At 59.8% G+C, this 20613-nt stretch overlaps 1 protein-coding gene across 1 annotated transcript; it reads right to left on the bottom strand.

Moving 5' to 3' along the window:
• Positions 1–80: 80 nt before the first annotated feature.
• On the bottom strand, positions 81–19501 carry NPDC1 (neural proliferation, differentiation and control 1). Its single transcript, XM_056505426.1, is given in 9 exon segments — positions 81–317; positions 1265–1361; positions 1458–1603; positions 1605–1773; positions 2724–2790; positions 2892–3065; positions 3189–3296; positions 7883–8026; positions 19325–19501. Coding segments are annotated over 9 exon segments (1077 nt in total). The 5' UTR covers positions 19419–19501; the 3' UTR covers positions 81–239.
• Between the last annotated feature and the right edge of the window lie 1112 nt (positions 19502–20613).

Genomic DNA, 20613 nt, shown 5'->3' with positions numbered 1-20613 from the left:
GGGCAAAGGGCAATGCAGGGACGCGATCACAGCAGCAAAGACGACAAGGACGCTGGAAACGGGGGCACTCCCCCCCCCAATAGCTGTTAGTGGGTGTTTATTGGGCAGGCGTCGAACAGTCTGGCAGCGCGGGGTCGGCGTCCCTCGGCCCAGCTGTGGGTGCCCCTCGGCACGGTCACCCCTCCGGGCACGGCCACGGGCACAGTCTGTGGCAAGCTCGGGCACAGCAGACGGAGTGGTTACTGGTGCGACTTGGGGTTGGAGGGGTGTAAGGAGGAGTCGTCAAATAGCGGGTTTCTCACTTCCATTTCTCCGGTCTGCCGTGGCGTGGCGGAGGGAGAGGGAAGGAAAACGCGGGAAGTCAGAAAACAGTTGGGATTCAGCTGTCCCATCCCAAGGGGTTTGGATCTGAACCCCAGCCCGGCAGGGAGGAGGGAGAAGGGGAGGGGGGCGACCTAGTGGGCTGCGATGGATGACAAACACCAGGACTCTCATCACCCTGTAAAGGCGTACCTCCCTTGCAGGAGGGGATGGGATGGGGAAAAAACGAATGACTTGGGTGGAATGGGACCTCAGGACAGCAGTCCCAGCCTGGCTGGCAGGAATAGAGTTCCTTGCTCAGACTGGGTGCCCCAGGGTGGGTCCCCCAGCACGGCTGGCAGGAATGGGGTGCCCTGCCCAGACTGCCTGCCTGCCACCAAGTGCCCTTTAATGGGCCTGTAAAGACCCACTGATGATCCTCGATATGAGCCCTGATGGCCGTGCTCCTCAGCTATTACCATGTAAAAGGCTCCTCTTGTCCCTTTGTGCTCTTTGTACCCAGGGCTATTAAGAGCTGCCCTTCCCCGAAGTCCCCTGCTAGCCAGGAACATCCTCTCTGCCTGTGAAGGGTGCAGGTCTATGCTCCAGGCATTGGGAGGCACAAGGACGAGCCTCCTCAGCCCCCGCCACACCCCCCCCCCCACCTGTGCCCAGGAGTGGTGCCCATGTCCCTGTCGTCACAGGGAAGGTGGGTCAGGTGTGCCAAGGATTGCTCTAGTTCTCTGCTCCCAGGGAAAAGCCTTATGCCAGGACATGCACTCTTGCCCACTGGAGAAGTTCAGTGGGAGCTGCCCAGAGACATGGGGGGAGCAGAGGGGTTGGACCACCTCAAGGTTTGATGAAGAACATGTGGAGAAGGCTCCTCACACAGAAGTGCACATCCCAGGCACATGCTGGACACCCCCATATGCACAGGGACCCTGGCCCTCCTGCACCCGCGTACCGGAGCCAGCCCAGGGCACTCATACACGGTGAAGTCTCCATCCTCATTCTCCTCATCAGATGATGCTGAGTCTGGCAGCTTGGGCTCCTCTTTATGCCTAGAGGGAAGATGTAGAGAGGAGGTGAAGCCCAGTGGGATGCTTAGGGAGATGAATGGCAGGACACAACGTGCTGTCTGCTCCCAGGCTGCTTACTTTTCCAGGGAGAGCATCTGCTGCTTTTGGTGCTGGTAGTGGTACATTTGGGCACTTTGAGCCAGCGTCTTGTCCCCGGGCTGTGGAGAGAGCAGGAACAGCTGCAGACACTGGGCTTTGGAGGGCCCCAACCTGGCTGGTGGGGGGGCCTCCACGGTGTGGGAATCCCTCCAGCAGAGCACTGGGGCCTGAGTGCCAAACATCCCACAGGGAGGGACACGGGCACCTTACCGAGATCTTGTCATAGGGCAGGGGGCTGGCTACTTGCTGGGCTGAGTAGTCTGCTTTCTGTGCCAGCCTGACCTCCTTCTGCAGCCTGCCAGGAAGGGGAATTGGAATTAGGGAATCACTAAGGTTGGAAAAGCTTTCAAAGATCAAATCCAACACCCAGCACTCCCGAAGTTCACAACTAAACCATGTCCCCAGGTACCACATCCACATGTTTCCTGAACACTTTCATGGATGGTGACTCCACCACCTCCCTGGGCAGCCCTTTCCAATTCCTGACCATACTTTACATGAATCTTCCCTAATATCCAACCTAAATCTCCCCTGAGATAGCTTGAGGCCATTTCCTCTCATCCTGTCCCTGTTCCTGGGAGCTGAGCCTGACCCTCCCCTGGCTGCTCCCTCCTGTCAGGGGGTTGTGGAGAGCACGAAGGTCCCCCCTGAGCCTCCTTTTCTCCAGGCTGAGCCCTTTTCCCAGCTCCCTCAGTTGCTCTTCACAAGACTTGTGCTCTTTCCCTAGCTCCATTCCCCTCTCTGGACATGCTCCTGCCCCTCAATGTCTTTCCTGCCACAAGGGGCCAAAAACTGAATCCAGGATTTGATGTTCCTCACCGGTGCCCAGTGGGGGAACAATGACTTCTCTAGTCCATCCCAGAGGATGTGGGGAGCCATAGGAGCAGATGGCTCCATTCAGGAGCCAGTGGCCCTCAGAGGGTCAGGCCTGTTCCCTGTGATGGCATCGTGACAGGCACAGTCACTCCATCCCATGGGGCCTGGGCACAAGCACCAGCATGCTGGCAGTGTCAGGACCCAGCGCCACAGTGATGCCCACACCAGGTGCCACCTGCTCCCAGCAACCTGCACCTGGCACAGGGGTGTCTCACTGCCGTCCTCGCACCCCAGCCAGCTGGTGCACGACTTGGGGAGACTGGCAAGGGTAGCAATTGCCTCTCCTGCAGCCCCTCACGCCTGGGGAGCATGGGAATACACTGCCCTGGGCACAGGGACACGGAGGGACTGTCAGCAGCCCCAGCTCACCTGCACCAGCAGATGGCCGCCACCATCAGCGCTGAGATCCCGGCCACTGTGCACACCACGATCAGCCCTGCAAGGTGGAGAGGACAGGAAGGGACAGCAGGTGAGCTGGCAGCATGGTGACACCGTGGTGAGGGTGTGAAACCCCTTTGTCTGGGCACAGGGTCTCACCGAGCACTACGCTGTCATTTGCCGGGATGGGGGACGCCTCCAGCGGGTACCTCTGGGCTGTGGCAGTGGTGGGGAGGGTGGTGGCTGCCAGAGGGCCGGCAGGACCCTGCTGCAGGCGTCCCCCTCTCAGCCCACTGGCCACGCGCTGCCTGCCGCCGTCGGGCACCGGGCTGGCTGTGGAAGAGGACAGAGTGCTGAGCGGTGCCTGGGCAGCTCCAGGGAGCAAACCTGCCTGGGCTGCAGGGTCTGGCTGCCGCGGGGTCCCTGCCACGCCGGGAGCAGGGAGTGAACACTTACTCCTGGGTCTGCCATCCTGTGCCGGGTGGTGGGGAGGAGCCTCCTGCTTGGCCAGCACATCCGCGAGAAGATCAATTTCTGCCTCCAAGCCGGGAACGGAGCTCCGTCCTGCGGGACAACGGCTGTGAGATGGGCACTGTGTGATGGGGTGCAGCTGTGCGCCCACCTCCAGGGCCACACCAGTACCCCAAGAAGGGGCTCCTGTCCCAGCTCCAGACCATACAGATGGTGTTCAGTCTGAGATGCAGCTCTCCGAAAGCTGGGCCACGAGACCCCTGTATATCCATGCTGCTTTCGGTGGAACCTTCACCCCACAAATGCAGGAGGATCAGAGCAAACATCATCTGCCCTTGTGGGAGAGGAAGCAGGTCCTGCAGACTGTGAGAGGGCAGTGTGCCAGCACCTGGTGTGCAGGGCCTGCCCTGTGTCCCTGCCCCTGGGGTCACACAGCAGCCCCGAGTGAGGAGGGATGGGAGCAGCCCCAATGAGGACACAGATAGTCCCCAGCTGCCCTGCTGCCTCAGCGGTAGCTTCAGCACAGTGAGCTGCAGTCAGGGGACGCCCGAACACTGGTTTGCACTCAAATTGTCCTTTATGGCCCAGGATGACATGGACCCACCCCAGAGCAGGGCTGAGCTTGGCTGTTCAGCAGACCATGGGAGCCCTTGCTCCAGCAGAGGGATTGGTTTCTGCCCAGTGCCTGGTGGGATGCAGCTTCTTTGGGGAGGGGCAGGGGTGCCCTATGCAGCAAGGGATGTACCCCCAGTGGCTGGCCCCAGTGGCATCTCACAGGTGGCTGTCCATGCCCATGCCCCAGCACAGTGCTCATCAGGGACATTTACTTCTCAGAGGGCTCCTGCAGCATCAGGCACAGGCAGGACTTCCACTCTGGCCCACCCATGAGGTGACAGCATTGCAGCATGAGTGGAGCTGCTCTTCTCAGGCTCACCAAGCAGAGTCCAGCCCCGACACTCACCACTGCTTTTAACAGGATTAAATTCAACTTCAAAGGCAGCAGACATCCCTGTCCCCATCTCAATCCCTATCCTATCTCTGCTTCCTTTGCCCATATTCAGACTGTCCCCTCAGGGAAGCCCTGGGGACTAGATCCAGACAAACAAAGGCAAAGTGGTACTGGCAGCTGGATTACCAGATAATTCAAGGTTATAACAAAGTTATATCTTCTCTGGAATCTGTCCTCACATCCAGTGTTTGGAAATAAACCCTGATTTCCCTCTGGAGCCATGCACAAAGGCCATCTTGCTGTCCCATGACTCAGAGCCACACCAGCAAAAAACCAATTCAAAAGCAGGACACTCTTGCTTTAAACAAAAGCACCAAGAGTCACTGTCCTCACATCCTCCATGCCCTTGGGTCCCCAAACTGCCCCCAGCCTCCCACCCTTGACTGGAGCCTGGGTTTCCTGGCTCTTTGTTCCCTGTTATTTGCATCCCAGAGCAGCACCACGGCCAAGTGGTGCCAGGCTGGGGCTGTGTTAGTGCCATACCCAGTAGGTGAGTGCCAGGGTGCCAAGGCACCAGCACGGGGGCCAAGGTCTCCCAAGGGGCAAGGAAGTTGGCATGGGACAGAGTGTGACAGCCCTGTGCCTGAGGGAGACATCCTGGTGCCCAGGACGGGGAGACCTCTGTGCCACAGGACACCCTAGTTCCTGGGATGGGGACATTCTGGCTCTAGCTCCCCTCTGCACTCTGGGAAAGGTCTGTTTCCATAGGGGACAACCCTGTCCATTCCATGTGTGCCATCATCAGGCTGTGTTGGTGTTGGATGTGATGTGACTGGAAAGAGAAAAAAAAGTGAAAAAAGCAGCCAGAGCAGCTGCCAGGTCCCTCAGAGTCTCCCACCCTGAGTGAGTGTGTGAAGTGGCACAGGGGAAATGGAGGCATCAGTTTGGGGTCCCAGCATGGCTGCAGTGCCTGGGCTGTGACACTTACCTGCACTAACCAGCTTTATCATCAGATTCTCTTCCAGTGGCTGAAAGCTGCCCACTTTCCATTCTGTGTGGCAGCTAAACCACCCCTAGTGATGCCACAGTTGCCACCACACATCTGAGGGCACTGAGGGCTGGGTGATGCCAGGCACTGTGGTGTGTGAATGCTGGCCCTGAGCTGCTCCAGGGAACAGGGAGCTGGGGTGAGCCCCAGCTCCTGCCTGACTGCCCCAGGAGCAGGGGCAGAGATGCTGGGGAGGAACAGGGTCCATGCAGGGCACATGGGGCAAGCAGGGAAAGGATGGGACAGGGACAGGGCACATGGGCCCACCAGGACATGCACGGGGCACTCAGGGGTCAGGCAGGGCTCGTGCAGGGTGTGGGTGCCCCCTCATGGCAGTTCCACCACAGCTGCAGCAGGATGCCACGGCCAGGCTGACACACAGCCCCCCAGCCCCTCTGCTCTGCCCCCGGCCTCTCCTCAGGGCTGAGCTCTGGCACACACACCTACCCTGACAGTTTGGGGAAACAGGCAGCAAGGAGAGACACATGTAGCTTCTGCCTTGGGCTGAGGAAATCTCTGACTGACAGCGTCCACTGGAGGGCACAAAATTCCTACAAATGCACTAGTTTCTACAGTCTTGCCAGGATGGCTGATGTCCTCCTTGGTGCTGGCAGCACAGCGAGCAGGGAAGGGGGAACCCCCATATCTGTGAGCTGAGGCCTCTTGTCTCAAAGTGCTTCCTGCAGCCCAGCTGGGCTCCACGCCAGTCAGGCAGAAGCAATTCAAAAGCACATCACTCAAACCCATAACAGCACAGACACACCATGCTGCACATAGGATTGTGGGGGGCTCAGAGCCCTGTGCAAGACAGCAGCAGCCAGCTGCAGCCAGCCAGCTGTGGGATGCACTGCACCCAGATTCCATGCAGCCCATCTCACCTCTGTACTGATGCTGTGCAAGGTGTGCTGAGACCCCTACACATAATGGCAGGAACACACTGCGCACATGCATTGCCCTCCTGAGACCCCAAAGGGTGTTTTTCACCCCAAAAAGCTGCTCTCAGGAGAGGATCCCTGGCTCCTGCCAGGAACTGTGGGGATGGCACAGTGGCCAGATCCCAGGATCAGAATCACCAGCAGCCACAAGTGGCTAAAAGACGTGTAATCCTTTAAAGGGGCTACCTACATAGCAAAAGGGCTGCATGGGTATCCCCTTCAAAGGCTTAGGCATGCTTGGGCTACAGCAGCCCCGTTTGCCTTGCATCTCCCCCTAAATGCAGCTATCACAGCCCCTCTTCATCCTCACAGCCTTCTCTGGTGCTGCTACCAGACGAAGGTACAGGCAGAATGAGAAAGCCCCCACAGAAAAATAAATGGTGCCTCCCTGCCAAATGGAGCTGGGCATCCTCAGGATGTTAAAAGAGAGGATTTGGGAGGGGATCCCCCTTTTTTATTTACCACAGCCGCCACACTTTTGCTGCCACATTGCTTGGGACAACAGGATGGGACTGGGAGGGACCTTGGTGTCACCATCCTCCCATGGTGGGTACTTAAAGGATGGTGCTGCATCTCACTGGGTGAGGATTCAGCTGTGGCCACATCCTTCAGAAAGGAGCTGGGTTGCTATGGAGATGCTAGCGCATGTGCAGCCCTTGTGAGAGGGGAATTTGCTCTCAAGACTTCACATCAAAAATAAACTATAAACAACTGCTAAAGCTATTCAGTGCCAGTGGATGAAGAGCCCATGGCAGGGGCGCTGACTGCTGTCAAATGCCAAGTCTACACCAGCCCCTCTTATGCCCCCCAGCCACCTCTCTCATTTCAGCATAAGCGCCTTGCTGTGGGGCTCTCCCCTCTGATTCATAGGGTAACTCTCCTGCCAGGAAAGGCACTGAAGGCATGCTGGGCTCTGACATCCTCCATGTGCCCACCTGGGCTGAGCCATGGGTGAAGGATATCTCCAACTGCACCCTGACAAGACCCTGAACAGGGGCACAGGTGTCAAAGCTGCACTGGGAGCACCCTTCAAGTATTCCAGCAGCAGTGGGATGGGTGACCATGGGCTGCTGCACCCGGGCTGCCACAGCCCCTCACATCTCTCAGGGATGGAGCCAGGAATAACACCCAGTGCAGCCCTCGGTGCCCTGGTGTGCAGCCAGGGAGTGCTCCTGGCCATCACAGCTGACTCCAGCCCTCCCAGCATGGATTCTGGGCATCGCCCAAGGAGGAAACAGCAGTCTTGAACCACAATCAAACATCTCAAACCAAAGGGAAACAGGCTCTGAAACCCCAAACACTGGCACCAGCGCAGCCCTGGGATGGGTGAGGCCATGGGCATCTGTTCCAGTCACCAACAGAACCAGCATAAGTCACTGCTCTGTGTGCTGAAGGTGACTCCCCTGCTCCTGCAAAGCCTGAACTCTGGAACAGCCACGCAGACCCCAGAGATCCCCAGACAGAAGCTGCCTGTCCTTGGAGGTCCTGGGCTCGCCACGGTGCTGACAGGGCTATATGCAGTCATCAAAGGAGGATGCACACAGAACAGGATGGGGTGCCAGCCCTAAACCACACCCCCAGCTGGGGTGAGAGAGAGAAGAGCAGCCGTCCCCACAGAGATACAGCTTCAATGGAGAGAAGGAAGAGGACGGGGTACTGCTGGGGTGGGGGCCTGCCCTGAGGCACAGAACCTCCCAGAGCCCCAGGGCAGGTGTGCAGCAGAGGGGTGCAGGGTGGGTGCACCTACCATTGGGTGAGAGCTGCCTCTGGACACAGCGCCCACGGCCATCCTCCTGGAACGGGGGCAGGCAGGGCCCGCAGGCACCCGAGCCTGGCGGGCAGAACTCTCGGCGCTGCAGGGCACAGTCCAGGCTCCGGGGACACGACGCTGCTGCGGGGACAGGACAGAACAGCTCAGGACGAGGAGAGGGTCAAACACGCACCCAGGTCTGCTCATGGCTCTTGGAGCGGGACCCAGCTGCCCATGGCTGCTCCTGCTGCAGCTCCCACCTATCGACAGCTGCCCCTCGCCTGCTCTGCCTCCACAAAGCCACCACCAGCCGCAATCAGCCAAGAGCTCCATGACCCAGCAGTGGGACTCGAGGATCTTCATGGGCCCCTTCCAAATTGAGGTAGCCTCTGACTCCATGACCTGCACAAGGCAGTATGCAGTGATGAGCATGCAGTGCCCATATCCCCCAAGGATCCCCAGCCCCAGAGTGCCACAATCCTGTGGGACACCCTGTGGCAGTGCTGCAGGACACTCTGAGCCCCGCAGAGCTGGCAGAGACCAGGATCTCCTGCCCCTGCCTGCCCTGCATGGGGAGATGAAATCCAACAAGCACACACTGATGCTTGTGTGGTAAAAAGCCAGAAGTCCCAAACCAACTTCCCCAAAGCCTCAGTGGGGTGTGACAGTGCTGGTACCAGCACTTGGGCTCCCATCCCTTCGGCATTCTCTGGAGGGAGCAAGCCCTCCCAGGCACTGAACTGCATCTCAAACCTTGCTCACAGTTTCATGGGGCATCTCCTCCTCATGTCAGCCCTAGGGGATCTCCACTCCCTGGACTCACAGGGCGTGAGTCCCCCAGGCTCCAGCCACACCAACCACTGTGCCGTGGCAGTGTCATCATGGCTGCGTCTTCACCCACGGAGGTGGACCTCCCTGGGGGACACAAGGTCCCTGTGTCTTACACAGAGCTGAGTCCTGGACCAGGTGATGGTGGCAAACCATGCACAGAGCTGGAGACAGAAACTGTGACAGGAAGGGCCAGCACTAGGTACGACGTGTGGCAGGGAGCTATTGGGGACACACTGGGGTCCTGGCTTTGATGGTGACACTGCTGCTCCTGCCGCAGCACAAGTGTCTTTCTCACAAGCTGGTGGCAGTGTGGAACCAGGTGCCACTCAGTGCACCCATCACTTAGGCTGGGCACAACTGCATGGGAGGAAGAGCTGGACGGGGCCACAGCTGGATTGGACGGCACAGCTGGATGGGGCGGCACAGCTGGATTGGGCGGCACAGCTGGATGGGGCGGCACAGCTGGATTGGGTGACACAGCTGGATGGGGCGGCACAGCTGGATGGGGCGGCACAGCTGGATTGGGTGACACAGCTGGATGGGGCGGCACAGCTGGATGGGGCGACACAGCTGGATGGGGTGGCACAGCTGGATTGGGTGACACAGCTGGATGGGGCGACACAGCTGGATGGGGTGGCACAGCTGGATTGGGTGACACAGCTGGATGGGGCGACACAGCTGGATGGGGTGGCACAGCTGGATTGGGTGACACAGCTGGATGGGGCGGCAGAGTTGGATTGGGTGGCACAGCTGGATTGGGTGGCACAGCTGGATTGGGTGGCACAGCTGGATGGGGCTGCACAGCTGGATTGGGTGGCACAGCTGGATGGGGCGGCAGAGTTGGATTGGGTGGCACAGCTGGATTGGGTGGCACAGCTGGATTGGGTGGCACAGCTGGATGGGCTGGCACAGCTGCACGGGGCCACAGCTGGATGAGGTGGCACAGCTGGATGGGGGTCCGCCCCTCACCGTGCCCTGCATGGCCACGCCCGCAGCGTCCCCGCAGGCAGCGGCGGGCAGGGAGCAGCACTGCGGGGCTGCACTGGGGAGCAGGGCCAGGCTGGCAAATGAGTCACAGCAGAGCCGGCTCCCAGCTCCGGCCCACGCACCCCGTGCAGTCCCTGCCAGCCCTCGCCGCCCACACCGGCACCGCCCCGGCACCTGCCCGTCCCCGTGCGCCTGAGCCCGGGCACGGCAGCACCGGGGACAGCCCCGCTGCACTCCGCAGCGAGCGGCACCGCCACTGCGGGTCTGTCCTGAGCATCCCAGCCCTGCAGCGCAGCAGGGCGAGCGGGGCAGCACCCTGCACACAGCTGGGAGTCCTAAACAGGATGGAACCGCCACGACACGAACCATGACGGTTCTGCTCCCCCAGCAAGGGCACAGGAAAGATGTCACCCCAAAGCCACACAAGCGGGATATGCGACACAGTGCCTTTGCATGGCCGTATTTCACCATCAAACTGCTCCCTGGAGGGTGCAGCTGCTACTAAGAACCCCCAGCCAGTGCCCAGGCAACTCACCACTGCACCTCCTGAGGAAGTCACCACCTTCCCCAGCACTGGCAAGAGCACAACAGCTGCAATTTTAATGCTGGCTGACCCACACTGGGCACGGAAGCCTGGAGGGCTCGGGATGGGGGAAAGTGCCCACTGTGCCCATGGGAGCTGGGTTTTTTGCTGGACTATTTGCTCCCCGGGGATGGTGAGGGGCTTGGCCACAGGGCTGGGGGGCACTTAGTGCTAAATGGGCAAATAATCAGTTGGGCAAATAAGCACAGAAATTGGACTAGGCTCTGGCTTCACTTCCCCAGGGTTACTCTCAAGGCCGCTCTGTTTAAAAATCGGAGGAGGAGGCAGGAGGAGGTAGTGGCACTGCGCAGTCTCAGGCTGGGGACATATCACAGCCCCCAAAGGCACTAGGGAACCTGTAGGGGCCCCTGTCTGTGCCACAGGCTCATGGAAACACTTCCTCCCAAAACAGGTGCTGCCAAAAGCTGATGGCTGGTGGAGGAAGTCACCCCACTGTAGGTCATCCCACAGCACCAGACATCGGTAAAACCTCAGAGCCACCTTGTGAGCAGTGATGGGGCGGAGCCCCAAGCCAGAGTCCAGCAACTGGATAAATAAAGCCCAGGCTGGGTCCTAGTGTAGGCTGTTATCTCTGTTTGAGGAACGAGCTGTGTTTGCCCAGCTGTCATTGGCTGCAATTCAGAGCTCCCCATGTGTCACCAGCCAGTGACTGTGAGCTGGCATCACTGCATGGGCACCCTGTGGACTGAGTGGGCCCACAGGGGCTTTGCTGCTCTCTGAGCCCACCTCAAAGCCCAGCAGTAAGAGTCCTGCGCTGGTGGGAGTGGGTTGGGTGATGGGGACTGAGCACTCTATGTGCCACCACCCAGGCACCACCAGCACCTCCAACCCTGACCGCTGCCACCCTTTGGGGCTGTGAAACTACACTGCCCCAAATGCCTCACTTGCACACTCACATGTTCCTGGGGGCTGGTGCCACTTGGCCAGTGCTCAAGCAGGTAGGTGGTGGGTTCCCCCACACTCTGGCCATGGGTCCCCCCTTCTGAACACTCACCCCAAGGTGGGGCACTGAGGCTGGCACAGCACGTGGGTCCAAATTTCACTCAGCTGTGGCCATGTCACCACCATGCCACCCACCTGTTATCAGTGCCAGCATGCCTGCTGCAGCTCCCAGTCTTGCCTCTGCACCTGCAGGGCTGCTGTTGAATCCGGCAGTTTTGGGATCCTCCCACCCCAACACCCCCTGCTTGGCACCAGTGCAGCCCAGCATGGCCTGGCCACAAGTGGGATGGGCAGGTGGACCCAGGCTGAGGTCTGGCTGGGGTCCTGCAAGGACCCTAACCCTGCATGGCCCCGCCACAGGACAGGACAGAGCAGAGGGACGAGCAATGGATGACACGGAATGTGCGGCACGGCCAGGACGCTGCTGGCCAGGCTGCTCGAAGGATGGGGACGCTCCAACTGCTGCCACTGCCCTGCCATGGTGCTCACCTCCTGTGCAGGTGGGCAGGGAGCCCAGAACAGCACACCTGGGGTAACCCCTCAAACCGAGCTCAGGCCTGCGATGAGCTGCTGCTGCTGGAGGAGCCGAGGGGCTCCTGCAGGCAGGACCCCAGCACGAGGCCTGCAGAGGCAAGGGGCATGACACAGCAGCTGGACAGACAGACAGGCATGAACTGGGGACACATGTAAGCAGGAATAGACCTGTGTCCAGGAGGAAACATGGTCACGTGAGCAGCAAGGCCTCTGGATGTGTTATCCACGGGGAAAGCTGAGCTCAAAGCTCCATCCCCCAGGATTCACACTGCAGAGAGCTGTGCTGGGCACCCAGCGTGGCACTCAAGAGTGCTTGTGACAGGGGGTGCCCAGGCAGGGCATAGAGCCACTGCCAGCCACTGACTGGGGGGAGCTCCTCTTCCACACTCATGCCAAAAAGAAATAAAAAACCCCTGAGGAGGACATCTGTGTGGCCAGGGACGAAGGGACTGCCCCTGCTGCGTCACTGCTGCAGATGGAGAGATAAAGGTGCACAGAAGAGGATAATTAATTAGCGCTGAGCACTGGTTCGAATGTTTAAGGTCCCGGCAGTGCCAACACCCAGCTCCTCTCAGCTGCCAGCCCGTGCCAAGGGTGTGAGCTGGCAGAGCCCACGGGGGACTGGCTGCACAGCCACGTGGGCACAGAGCAGCCTGCCCAGGACCACCGGGCTGGCCCCTCTATGGCCGCAGGATACGGCCCCGGGTGGGACATGGGCACTGAGCATGGGGGGATGTTGGGGTGTCTGGGGAACAGGGTGCAGGTCTTACTCCCATGTTGGGCCCCTGTATGCTGGCTGAGGCTGAGGGAAGGCCACAGCAAGGCCGTGACAGAGCCCCAGCAGTAGTGGCAGCCCCCATAGGGCCTGCAGTGGCATGGTCTCTGCCAGCTCCACTCGAAGGTCACTCCTTCTCTTCCTCATCCTCCTCCTCCTCCAGTCAGATAATGTGGGAACTGCTGGGGGCCCTGCCTGCAGCCTGCCCTCTCAGTACTTCTACTGCCAGCTGGCACTGGCCATGGCTCCCTCCCAGCTCTGCAAAGTGCTCTTGGCTCTGAAGGAGCACTCTGGAGCAGGCTCTGGGCAGGCTGGTGGGCAGGCATCATGCCCTCACCAGACCCCAGCCCCCGAGGTCTTTTTTCCCCCTGTCCACAGCCTCCCTGGGCAGGGGCAGTGCTGCTGTCCAGCAGCAGGCAGGAGCAGGGGCTGCTGAGGCACCCCAGCACCTCACCTGCCCTTCCTCATGTCCAGGGATGTAGCTCCTGAAGTGAGTCAGGGGCAGTGACTGCCAGCAGCTTCAGTAACAATACCAGGATGGCTGCTGGATACACAGCCACGGGTGACACACACCAAGTGGAGGTGACACACAACCAGCCACAAGTGACACATAGAGTGACTGCACGATGGACACCTGCTGGTGGCTGCAACCTGGTGGGCTTCCTGACCCAGCTGCATCCCCCTGCCCTGCTATCTCTTGCACTAGGAAGCAGGTGGATGGAGACTGGGCTGAACCCTTGGAGCAATGCCCACTCCTGGACACAGCTAGCACCACGGCTCAGGCAGTCCCTGTGCAAGCTCTGCCACTGCCAGCAGCTCTCACACCACTGCTGTGCTCCTGCCCCTGGAAATGGGGCAGCCAAGCCCCCTCCCACGCAGAGACAGCGGAGCAGGGCTCTCTGCAGAGCTGACCATGCAAACCAGGAGCGGGGGACGCTGGTCACATCATGTCACTGCTGGGGACAGAGCATGTGGCCCAGACATGGCCACCAGCCTGGCCCCACGTCCCACAGCAGCACCGGTACGTGCTAGTCCACCAGTGGGGGTGCAGCTGGAAGTGCTCTGTGCTTCAGCAGATTTGGTTGGGCAGATGCAACGTGCCACCAGCTCCCATCCCCGAGGCCACCAGGGCTTGGGTCCTGGCTCATAGCTTCACCTGGTGGGTGCTGAGGTCTGTCCCAGCCAATAGAGATGATCTCCAGCAGAGTTTCTGTCACAGTCAAGAAACAGTGCCAGCAGTCTTGTGCCACAGGCTGAGCACAAGGAACACCTGTAGGGAACCCCTGGGAACATTCCCCATGGCTGCACAGCAAACACCTCACTGCACCCAGTTCCCATCGAGGGGACAATCCCACTGATGAGACAGCCCCACAAGACACAGCCCCACCCAGGAACGATGGGAAAAGGCTTCACCAGCACTCCCCCCACTCCCACCCGCTGGCTGCACCCACAGCTGCGCCCACACTGACTCAGCCACCACCAGTGAAAAAGACCTGCAGGGCCATTGTGCCCCATGGGGCAGAGCCCAGAAACTGAGAGGCCACATCAACACAGAAACTGGGAGTCCATGGGATGCACAGCTGCATCCTAGGGCTGCTGGTGCATGCAGCATCCCAGAGCTCTTGAAAAAGGGCTGTGAATGGAGCCAAAAGAGCTGGACTCAGAGATTTTGGGGTACATGCTGCTCAGGAAGAGCCAGCCCAGGGAAACCTTCTTCCTAGCCAGGAATGATGGCTGCAGGATGGGTCATCCTCTCTCTGACAGGTGCAAGATGATGAACTCCCCGAGGCAGAGCAGCTCCTCGGCCACAGGAGAGCTGCTGGTTCCTGGAGCACTGCCCTCCTGACCCCCAGCACAGCCTGAGCAGCAGCCCTGGGTGCTATGGGCGCACTGGACACCTGCACCTTCCACACCTCCTGCCCCCACCTCCACCAGTCTCTTCCAGGAACGGAACAGGGCCAGGAGCCCATGGAACCTCTGTTCATGGTGAGTGGGTCCCTGCCAGCACTCAGCTGCCATGTCACCTCTCACGTCACCCACCCAGTGCGACGGGTTCCCACTCAAACAGCAAACACCTCTCACAGGCTTTGCCATGCTCTACCTGTGCAGGAAGTACCCCAGCACACACCACAGAGTGCATGGGTTCACATGGGCAGTTGTAGCCCGTGGTGCTCCGGGGCAGGATTAGGCAGGGATGAGGACCGGCTCCAGCAGCGTTTCCTTCCTCCAATTCAAAGCTCACTCCAGGCACTTAATAGCCAGTTTCTTCCTGTTGCAATTCTCGTTAGCTCATGAAGTGGCTAATTACAGGCCTGCAGCTGCCATTTGGAGCGGCAGCAGTGCTGGGTTATCCCCAGGCACAGGAGGGAGATATCTCCGTGCTGGCAGTGGCATTGGGGCCAGGCCCTGGGGTTTTGGGGTCAGCCAGTGCAGGGGAGCCAGTACTCCACCCATGGACCAGAGCCAGAGCTTTTGGCGGGCACCAAGCACCAGGGCACTGTCTTTATGGATTTAATGCAGGGATGGGAATGATGACAGCTTCTGTACTCTGTGCTCAGGGACCCAGCACTTTGCACATGGGGAGAGGCTATCCCATCACCCCTCTTGTCCCAGGGCACCAAACCACCCATCCTGTCTACAATATGCCCATGACCACATCGATGCTTTTGTCTGCAGCAGCCCCCATTAACTTTCTCTTTCCTGGAATCCCCACTGTGCTATCACCCCTCCTGTCCACAGCATCACCACACCTCTGCTGTCCCCAGCACCCCGTCCATCCTGTGACCCCCTTCTGCTTCCCCTGCCCTGCCACACTGTCACCTCTGATACCCCCCATCACCCCTCTAGTCTCCAGCATCCAGCACCAACCTCCCTGCCCAGAGTGCCCTGACCACACGGTCCCCCCGGCGCCGTTCCCCCGGAAGCGCCCGGCAGGGCTAAGCCGATTACCGCCCTTAATACCCCCGTGGCCCAGAAGAGACATTTCAGGCAAACATGGATGCACCTTCCCCTGCACTGTGGGACAACCCGGCCTCCCTGGGGGCTGAGGGATCCCTGGAGTGCAGGAGCGGTCTCCAGAGCTGCCAGGAAATCGCAGACCCAAAGGACCTGACCCTGCACAGTGCAAGAAGCAGAATCCTGGCTTCAGAATCCCAGTCTCCGCATCCTGAGCTCCAGTTCTCCATTCACTGGCACCCCCAGGGTATTGCTGGGGTGCACATGGATTTGTGAGTCCCAACAAAGCTACAGCAAAAGTGATGAGGGACTTTCACCCTATGTCTTCCACAAACTCTTCCTTGGTGCTAATTCTGCAATCGGAATTATTAGACACCTTTCCACCCATTCCCTCTCCTCAGGCCTGCAGACCGAGCTCTGCCCATGTCCCTGGCATGGGTACCAGCTTCTTGGAGCCCCATGGGATGTCTGTGCCCCACATCCCAGCTCCTCCACACCTCACCCCCACAAGGGCTCCTTTCCCACAGTGGGAGCCAGCTGAGCACATGTAACACCAGGTAACAAGGTGGGGACATTATCTCCAAGAATAAAAGCACATGGAAAATTAAACTCGGGAGCAGCACTCCAGCTGGATTTGGTCTGCACCAGTGTGGCAGAGGACACACCACCATACAGCCATGGGAGGCTTGAAGGGATGGGCTAGCTGGGTGGGACCACTGCCCACAACCACCACTCCCAGGGGGACCCAGACAACCTTTCCTGCGCCTCAAGAAAAAACTGGAGCTGCATCCTGCAGACTGACTCACAGGATGTTGCAGGGCTGACCGACTGCTCCCTGCTCACCCACTGGGCAGAGCCCTGGGGAGCTCGGCAGGGCAGCCAGGGCCCTGCAAGCACCACGGGCACAGCACCAGTCCTGCTGTCTTGCTCCCAAGAGTGGCTTGGAGTTACCACAGCTCCAGGGGTCAGCATGGGGGTCCCTGGAGCCACTGTGTCCCAACCCTCTTCCCAGTGCAGCAATGCACAAGAAGGCAAGGAGGAAAAGCCAAGAGACCAACAATCCTACCACAGGCTGAGCCTGGGAACTTCCTGAGGGATGGCTCTGCTGGCCATGTCCAGCTGGGAACTCTGAGCAGTCCCTGAAGCAGTGCAGAGCAGGGGCAGCAACTGTGAACACCAGCACCTCTGCTCCTACCCCTGCCCCTTCCAAGTGGCACGAGGAGGAGCAGCAGTGTGGAGCCAGCAGGTCAAACATGGCCAAATGGGTCACTTCAACTAGAAACAACTCAGATTTTGCTGAGCATGGCTGTGGCAGCAGGGCTCAGGATTATTAAAAAATGGGGTTCTAGCCTGTCATCCCATTTGGAAAACATTTTTTTTGTTTACAATAATAACAATGATAATAATAGATGAAATTTGGCAACCTAGAAAGAAACTCAAGAAACAGGGAAAAATACGGCTTTTACTCAGGTTCCAGGAAATGAAGCCAGAAAACGAAGCAAGGCAGGGCCTCTGCCCAAAGCCTGGTGTGATGCATAGAGACACATAGGAGAAAAAAGCCCAGCAGAGGAGCAGCAATCAAACCTAAACCACCCTACAGGACCTCCAAAGCACTGGTGCCCTTCCTCCAGCTTGGATCAGGCTGACAGCAAGTCGAGGATGTTACTGAGCCACGTGCAGCTGCATTCTGAGAGATGGCATCTGCTGCAGGGGCTCTGGGTCGCAGCGCCAGCCAAGGAAAGCGAGGAGGTGGAAAAGGAGATGCCAACCCCCATCTGAAGAAGCTTTGATGGAGCTGCAGAGGCAGGAAGACATAGGTATGGTGGTGCAGGACCTTCTCCCTGGCTCTCTCCTTGCCAGGAGCCAGTTTCACCAGCATACTACAGAGCAGGAGCTGCTCCTCAGCCTGCCACCTCCACCTTGCAGCCATTCCTGGAGAAAGCCAAGCCCAGGAAAGGCAATTATAAAGTGAGAAGAAACAGCAAATGCTTTCTGTTCCCCACCAGAGGAAGGTGGTGGGGTTGGGACAGAGACTTCTTTACCTGACCAGCATCCCAGGGATATTTCTTCAGCCATCCCCAGGAGAAACCTACTTGGAGCTCCCCACTGCCCCATGCCACACAATCTCAATCTTCTGGCAATGGGATGCTGCTGTTAGGAGTGGCACAGACACCATCCCCAGTTTCTCTCAGAGGAAAGAGGCTGAGCTGAAAATCCAACCCCATGTGTGCCAGGAGCGTGCAATATCCTAGCACTGGAACACGCTGCTGATGTGGTGCCAGGTCCCTGATGCTCACCTCATCTCCTGCATCCTCCTAGGGCTGGGAAGGGAGGGGAAGGGGAAACTGTCACCATTCCCCCTGACAGCACCCAGGCACAGCCCCCCCAGCAGCCCCTCAAGGGACCCTGCCCAAGCAGCACTGCCAGGCCAGATGATCCCACACTTAAACTCAGGAGGAGTGGAGATTACGCTGGATCACTGGTGGCTCATCCGAGCTGCCCAGATCTCCTTCCTCCTATCTCAGCCTGTGTCAGCAGTACCTCTGGCTGGGCCACCCCAGCCGTGGCTCGGGGGAAGAGGGGGAGCGCAGGATCATCCCCACCTCTGCCTCCAACCCTCTGACATGGAGACACACAGACGTTTTGATCCAATGGGAGATCTAAAAATTATCGCAGCTTCCCGGCGTCGCTCAGAGCAGGCGGGAGCACGGCGAGGCCAGCGGGCCCCGGCTGACAGCAGGCTGTCCGCCGGCCCGGCGTCTGCCAGAGCACGGAAACAATATCGGATCCGCAAACAATGCTGGGAGCCAGGAGGCCCTTCCCGGCTGCTGCGCCAGCGGAGCGGAAAGCACCTGCCCGAGACAGGCCGTACCTGGGCAGGGACAGGCACCTCCGCGGGGCGCAGCCACAGCCTTCCCCGCACGCAGCAACGGCGCTTGCGGCTGGCGGGTTTTGGGGGGTGTTTGTGCCCATCACAGCCCCGCGCACCCCTGCAGTGGCCACGGAGCAAGGGGACATGGAGCACGTCCAATGCCAGACGTCCCAGGAGGGAAAATGCCCTAACTCAGACCCCGAAACTCAAACAAATCAAACCCGAACGCCCCGAAACAGCCCTTGCGCAGACACCAGGGCAGCTCAGGGCGGTGCTGCACGGCAGGGCGCAAGGCCACCCATTCCTTCTGCCCCGGCGGAGAGCAGAAATGTCATCGTCAGCGGTGTCGCGGGGCGATGCCGCGGCCTCTCCCGGGGCAATGAGGCAGGTGGGCAAACACGGATCCCTCCAGCGTAGCCCCCGGTGGCTCCCCGGGGTGGCTCGGTCACTGCAGCACCTTTATTTTTTTCTTTGTTTCGGTGTTTTTTCATGTTGTTCTAATTTTTTTCCTGCCAATAAAGGTGCTTTATGACGGCCGCTCCCATGACTATGTGCTGCTTACCCACTCCAGGATCCACATCTGTGGGTCTCTCCAGCCCCCCCAAACAGCTGCTGGGGACCAGCCCTGCGGCGCTGCCACCGCTGCCAGGCCCCTGCCTGCAGCAGCGGCAGGAGAGTGACGGGGAGGCGCTGCCCGTCCCCGGGGAGCCCTGCGGGCTGAGAAACCCCCGCGGGGCTTCGTGGCGGGGGCACCTCCTACCTTGCTTCCACCCAAGAACACCAACACCCACGGATGCTGATCCCTCGTGGGGATGAGGATAATCACGGACAAGAGGAGGGCAACTGCATCAGGGTTCGTCATGGGAGGGGACACGAGCATCCGCGGGGGAAGGGAGAGGACACGGACACGGGAGTGGGGGGGAACGAAGAGGTACTCACCGGCACGGGCGAGGCGCAGACGGAAGGATCCGAGGGCGGCGAGCAGCAGCAGCAGCGCTCCGCGGCGGGCGGCAGCGCCCCGGGCCGCCACCATCGTCCACGGGCACGGGCACGAACACGGGCGGGCGCGGGGCCGCGGCGGCTGCGGGCGGAGGGGCGGGGCCGAGGGGGCGGGGCCAGGCGGGGCGGGGCCGATGGGCGGGGCCAGATGGGCGGGGCGGGGCTCCGCGCTCCTGGGCCCCGCCCCCCGGCAGCCCCGCGGCGGGAGCGCCCCGGGCGCACCGAGCCGGGGCTGCCCCGAGCGCTGCAGCCCGGAGCCCGTCCCGGTGCCCGAGGGGGCTCCAGAGAGCCGCACAGCGACTTTGGACAGGGGCCTGGAGTGACAGGGCAAGGGGGAACGGCTTCCCGCTGCCACAGGGCAGGGTTACCTGGCATGTTGGGAAGAAATTCTTCCCAATGGAAGAATGTGAGTGCGAGCAGAAAGACCGAGGTTGCTCGGAGAAGCTGTGGCTGCCCCATCCCTGGAAACGTTCAAAGCTGGGTTGGGCAGGGCTCTGAGGAAGTGGCAGCTGTCTCTGCCCATGGCAAGGGGTTGGACTACAGGACCTTGAAAGGTCCCTTCCAACCCAATGCAGTGTGTAATTCTATGTTGGGATCTGGTTATTCCCCAGTCCTGCATTAATGACGTACACTGGGAGTGAGGAGCTGGGGAATCTCGCATTTGGGTCATGTGGCTGCTGTGGTAACGTTCAGGCTGATGGCTGGAGGTATCTCAACCCTGCCTGCTTTGCAGCTGTGGCACATGGCTTTGAGTACGGAGTTTGTCAGACCTCATCTGCAGCTCTTGGCTTTGGATAGAGCTGTGCACTGCCAAACCACCCCCTTCCTTACCAGTCAGAGCCATATCCTTGGGTCACTCCCTTGCAAAACCTCTTTCCATATCCTGGATTAGTCTCTAGGGTTTGCTTTCCAACCCCTATGTCCTCTTCAGAGTACAATTGTCCCATCTGGGTGGACAGCAGTGAGTACTTGGTGGAGATGTGCCTCCACAGCCCCAGAGATACCACATGGACACCCCAGTCCCACCAATAGCCATGTCCAGCACAGATGCCAGGTTGTCCCTGTGTGCTGCGGAGCTCCCAGACTGCCCAAGGTTTTCTACCATGGAGTCAGGGGATGCTCTGCAAAATCCTGGCATCCAGTCTGTGGCCCCATGCTCTGGGCACAGAGCTGAGGCCTTGGCATGAGCACAGATGCTGTCTGGGGTCCCGCTGGCCAGCACGTGCTGC

This window comes from Oenanthe melanoleuca, chromosome 17 (assembly GCF_029582105.1).
Source record: "Oenanthe melanoleuca isolate GR-GAL-2019-014 chromosome 17, OMel1.0, whole genome shotgun sequence".
Taxonomy (NCBI): domain Eukaryota; kingdom Metazoa; phylum Chordata; class Aves; order Passeriformes; family Muscicapidae; genus Oenanthe; species Oenanthe melanoleuca.
Note: the sequence above shows the minus strand (reverse complement) of the source record. Positions and strands in the feature narration are given on the sequence as shown.